The sequence below is a fragment of the Dendrobates tinctorius genome, unplaced genomic scaffold (genome assembly GCF_039654945.1).
Source record: "Dendrobates tinctorius isolate UK_male_01 unplaced genomic scaffold, ASM3965494v1 ptg000151l, whole genome shotgun sequence".
In the NCBI taxonomy this organism is placed as follows: domain Eukaryota; kingdom Metazoa; phylum Chordata; class Amphibia; order Anura; family Dendrobatidae; genus Dendrobates; species Dendrobates tinctorius.
The window spans coordinates 13,295,507-13,300,392 of record NW_027361818.1 but is presented as its reverse complement, the minus strand read 5'-3'; the positions used below and the strand labels follow the sequence as shown (position 1 = coordinate 13,300,392).

Sequence of the window (4,886 nt, the reverse complement as noted above, 5' to 3'; positions counted from 1 at the left end):
AGGGAGTTTTCCATCTAAGGAACAGATGACGCCCATTACTTCTTGTAATTGCTGCTGCCTCATGGTCCAGTTCATCATTTGCTTTTTTAATTTCACTGTTCTGTTTTTTTCTTGAGATTTTTGTTAGTTTTTTTGTGAGAAATTTTTCAAAATGGAGTATGCAGCTTATGAATTTCATCAAACATGGTCGTTAGGTTTTTTCTTTCACTTTTTATGCAACTTTTAAACTCAAACACTGGTATGTTTCAAAAAATGTAGCAAACATTTTACAAAATATCTGTCGCATATAAAACCACTTCAAGGAGGGACTAGATTAAATTTGCGCAAAAATGTAATGACTTTTTAAAAGTCGTAAATTTTGAATCAGGCAAAAACATTTCTATAACCTAGAACAGTGTTCCCCAATTCCGGTCCTCAAGAGCCACCGATAGGTCGTGTTTTCAGGATTTCCTTTGCATTGCCCAGAAAAACTTCTCTGCAAATCCAATTTACCTGGAAAATTTGCATAGGTAGGTGAATATGAATCTTGCCTAATCCACTCATGCCGAGTCATCAATCTTTAAGTTTCCAATAACACATGTTATAAAGTATGAACTTATAATATTAGGATTGCAGCCATTGTTTGGAACTTTAAGGGCCTTCAAAAGGTAAAAAAGTGTTGATGTTCTTGTACTCTCCTTACGGCTCATGTCTCTGACCTCTTTGCTCCTCATTGTAACCTGTTTGGTCCCTGTCGTATCATCTTCATATTTCGGCTGCTTGTACTAATATCCTTGGACCTTTCACACTGAGCTGGAACGTCCGGCTCTGATGAGACCTGGTATGGTTCTGGAAATGTACGTGCAAAGTCAGGGAGAGCGTTGAGATTTTATTACCTTTTTTTATTTTGTGCAGAATCCTCCCAGGCTTCATCACAGCTGGAATCCCCCGCTCATGTGTTAGAGCCTTGAGGATTGTAGCTCTCTCTACAGGAGCAGAAGATGCGACAAGGACTGGACGGGTGACAATGAGGAAAGAAGGGACAGTAGAGGTGAGGATAAGAATTCATTTTTTATTTTTTACATATTACTTCTATTATGTTCTGCGGTCTAGAGATCCTAGAGTATTAAAAGGGATATTAAATACAAACAACATCTCAAATAATGGAAATTACTTGGAAAATCCTTGCAAAAAGGCGAAATCACATTTTTATTGAATTAATCATCTTTAGTCATCAATGTTTAAGTGTCCGATAACCTCATTTATTATTTATGAAATATAACATTAGATGATTTATTAAGTTCTCTTACTTTATATGAAATGGGAGGAATATTTCATGATACCTAAATTACTGTATATGTGGCAACAATTCACTCATGAGATTAGTCACAGTATCACCCAAGTGTCACACGGTCACAGCCACTTGGTAACTGACTTTCAAAAATACGAGTTGCGGACTGCCGTAGTCTTATGGCCCAATACTCCGAGGGTCATCTCCACGTGGGGCTTATCAGCATCGATAATCTGTGTATGAGGCATTTTTTCTACATATAGATTATTGTGATCTTTTAATTCTTTCATTATTGACATAATTCACTTTCTTGCAAGAAAGAGACTTCAATCAGTTTCTCTTGTTTCCAGTGTATTCACTGAAAATGTGCGACGTCAACCAGACTGAAGTCACAGAGTTCCTGATCCTTGGATTTAAAGGTCTATATAAATACAAATTCCTGCTCTTCATCCTTTTCCTCTTCTGTTACCTGATGATACTGGCTGGAAACCTCCTTATTATAGTGTTGGTGTCCACCAAGCACAACCTCAATACCCCAATGTTCTTCCTTGTCAAGCATCTAGCTGTAGCCGATATCATTTCCACTACGACCATTGTGCCCATGATGTTAAATGTAATTCTATATGACATGAAGGAGGTGCCAGTGAGGATCTGCATCTTCCAGCTCCATATGGTATTCATGTTTGGTTTTAGCCCGATTTTTCTGCTCACTATAATGTCTTATGATCGGTACTTGGCCATTTGCCGCCCGATGCACTACAATTCTATAATGCAGCCTCATGTTTGCTTCAAGATGGTTCTTGGCTCCTGGTTTTTTAACTTTGTCCTTTCCTGTGAGATGATTTTTGTTTGGCAGCTGGAGTTTTGTGGTAGCAACACAATAGACAACTTCTACTGTGAGTTTGGGTATGTTCTTGAATTGACTACCTCTGAATCTTACCTCTTGACTTTAGTTGACTTTGTATTTTCCATCATTGGCGCTGTCATCCCTTTGGCTTTAATTCTTATCAGCTATTTGAGTATTTTCTTCATCATAATGATCCTTTCATCCACCAGTGGCTTGTCAAAAGCCTTCTCCACATGTGGCTCCCATCTCACCATTGTATGCATCTACTATGGAACTATCTTCATGATTTACATGTCACCATCCAATGACAGATCATCGAGCACAAACAAGTTCTTATCTCTGCTGTACATTGTGGTGTCTCCAATGATGAATCCCATCATTTACAGTCTGAGGAATCAGGAGATCAGGAGAACTCTTCAACAAATGTTTAGAAAATGTTAAGGATATACTTAAATGCAGCACACATATTTATGAGACTATCTTAGCTGATTACTGTATTTCCAGATGGGGAAAGGGAGGAACGGAAGGTTTGTCATCTGGAATTTCTTGACAGAATATTCACAACTAGCTGAATAGCCCGGCGTTGCCTGGCCATAGTAACCAACTCTCGTTAGTTATAACAAATTATAATGATTATATTGCACATAAATACATTTAACATCATATATTCAACACTACAGATTTTCAACACAAATTAACTAAACGATTACCCAAGTATTGATAGTATTTTATTTTCAACTCATTCAAGGGCCTTTTGATAAACAACATTTTTGGTTTTTCCTTTTGGTGCAAAGATGAACAGATTTTTGGCCGTTCCAACTCTTGAACAGACCAGGTAAAGTTCACCATGAGAAAAGCATGGAGATTGCAAATTGATCGGTACTATCAAGGACTGCCCCTGAGCAATGGTTAATGGACATTGCAAATAGCAGTTGAACTGGAAACTGGAGGCGTTTAAAATCAAAAAACAAATCAGATGGAATGAGTGGAATTCTTGGAAAGAAAATGTCCTCTCATTTGGCACATCCTGTTTTTGAGCCGTGTATCTAACCCTATCCTGTGTGATAATGTCTGCTGAGCCGTGTACCTAATCCTATCCTGTGTGATACTGACTGCTGAGCTGTGTATCTAATCATATCCTGTGTGATACAGTCTGGTGAGCCGTGTACCTAATCCTATCCTGTGTGATACTGACTGCTGAGCTGTGTATCTAATCCCATCCTGTGTGATACTGACTGCTGAGCCGTGTATCTAATCTTATCCTGTGTGATAATGTCTGCTGAGCTGTGTACCTAATCCTCTCCTGTGTGATACTGTCTGCTGAGCCGTGTTTCTAATCCTATCGTGAGTAACTGACTGCTCAGCCGTGAATCAAACCCTATCCTGTGTGATACTGACTGCTGAGCCATGTATCTAACCCTATCCTGTGTGATACTGACTGCTGAGCTGTGTACCTAATCCTATCCTGTGTGATACTGTCTGCTGAGCCGTGTATTAAATCCTATACTGTGTGATACTGACTGCTGAGCCGTGTATCTAATCCTATCCTGTGTGATACTGACTGCTGAGCTGTGTATCTAATCCTATCCTGTGTGATACTGACTGCTGAGCCGTGTATCTAATCCTATACTGTGTGATACTGACTGCTGAGCCGTGTATCTAATCCTCTTCTGTGTGATACTGACTGCTGAGCTGTGTATCTAATCCTCTTCTGTGTGATACTGACTGCTGAGCTGTGTATCTAATCCTAGCCTGTGTGATACTGACTGCTGAGCCATGTATCTAATCCTATCCTGTGTGATACTGACTGCTGAGCCGTGTATCCAATCTTCTCCTGTGTGATACTGACTGGTGAGCCGTGTATCTAATCCTATCCTGTGTGATACTGACTGCTGAGCTGTGTATCTAATCCTCTCCTGTGTGATACTGACAGTTGAGCCATGTGTCTAATTCTATTCTGTGTGACACTGACTGCTGAGCCATGTATCTAATCCTATCCTGTGTGATACTGACTGCTGAGCCGTGTGTCTAATCCTCTCCTGTGTGATACTGACTGCTGAGCTGTGTATCTAATCCTCTCCTGTGTGATACTGACAGTTGAGCCATGTGTCTAATTCTATTCTGTGTGATACTGACTGGTGAGCCGTGTATCTAATCCTATCCTGTGTGATACTGACTGCTGAGCCGTGTGTCTAATCCTATCGTCTGTGATACTGACTGCTGAGCTGTGTATCTAATCCTCTCCTGTGTGAAACTGACTGCTGAGCCGTGTTTCTAATCCTCTCCTGTGTGATACTGGCTGCTGAGCCGTGTATCTAATCCTATCCTGTGTGATACTGACTGCTGAGCCGTGTATCTAATCCTATCCTGTGATTCTGACTGCTGAGCTGTGTATCTAATCCTATCCTGTGTGATACTGACTGCTGAGCCATGTATCTAATCCTCTCCTGTGTTATACTGACTGCTGAGCCGTGTGTCTAATCCTCTCCTGTGTGATAATGGCTGCTGAGCCGTGTATCTAATCCTATCCTGTGTGATACTGACTGCTGAGCCGTGTATATAATCCTATCCTGTGTGATACTGACTGCTGAGCCGTGTATCTAATCCTCTCCTGTGTGATACTGACTGCTGAGCCGTGTGTCTAATCCTCTCCTGTGTGATAATGGCTGCTGAGCCGTGTATCTAATCCTATCCTGTGTGATACTGACTGCTGAGCCGTGTATATAATCCTATCCTGTGATTCTGACTGCTGAGCCGTGTATCTAATCC

The 4,886-nt window shown here is 40.7% G+C and overlaps 1 protein-coding gene across 1 annotated transcript; it reads left to right on the top strand.

The window, feature by feature from the left end:
* Positions 1-1,634: 1,634 nt before the first annotated feature.
* LOC141049914 (olfactory receptor 1E16-like) lies at positions 1,635-2,558 on the top strand. Its single transcript, XM_073546754.1, has one exon. It carries the CDS (start codon positions 1,635-1,637, stop codon positions 2,556-2,558), a length of 924 nt encoding a protein of 307 aa, XP_073402855.1.
* Positions 2,559-4,886: the final 2,328 nt, after the last annotated feature.

What these genes read in the sequence shown, in the direction of transcription:
- LOC141049914 (XM_073546754.1), top strand. Translation starts at nt 1,635, where the DNA reads ATGTGCGACGTCAACCAGACTGAAGTCACAGAGTTCCTGATCCTTGGA.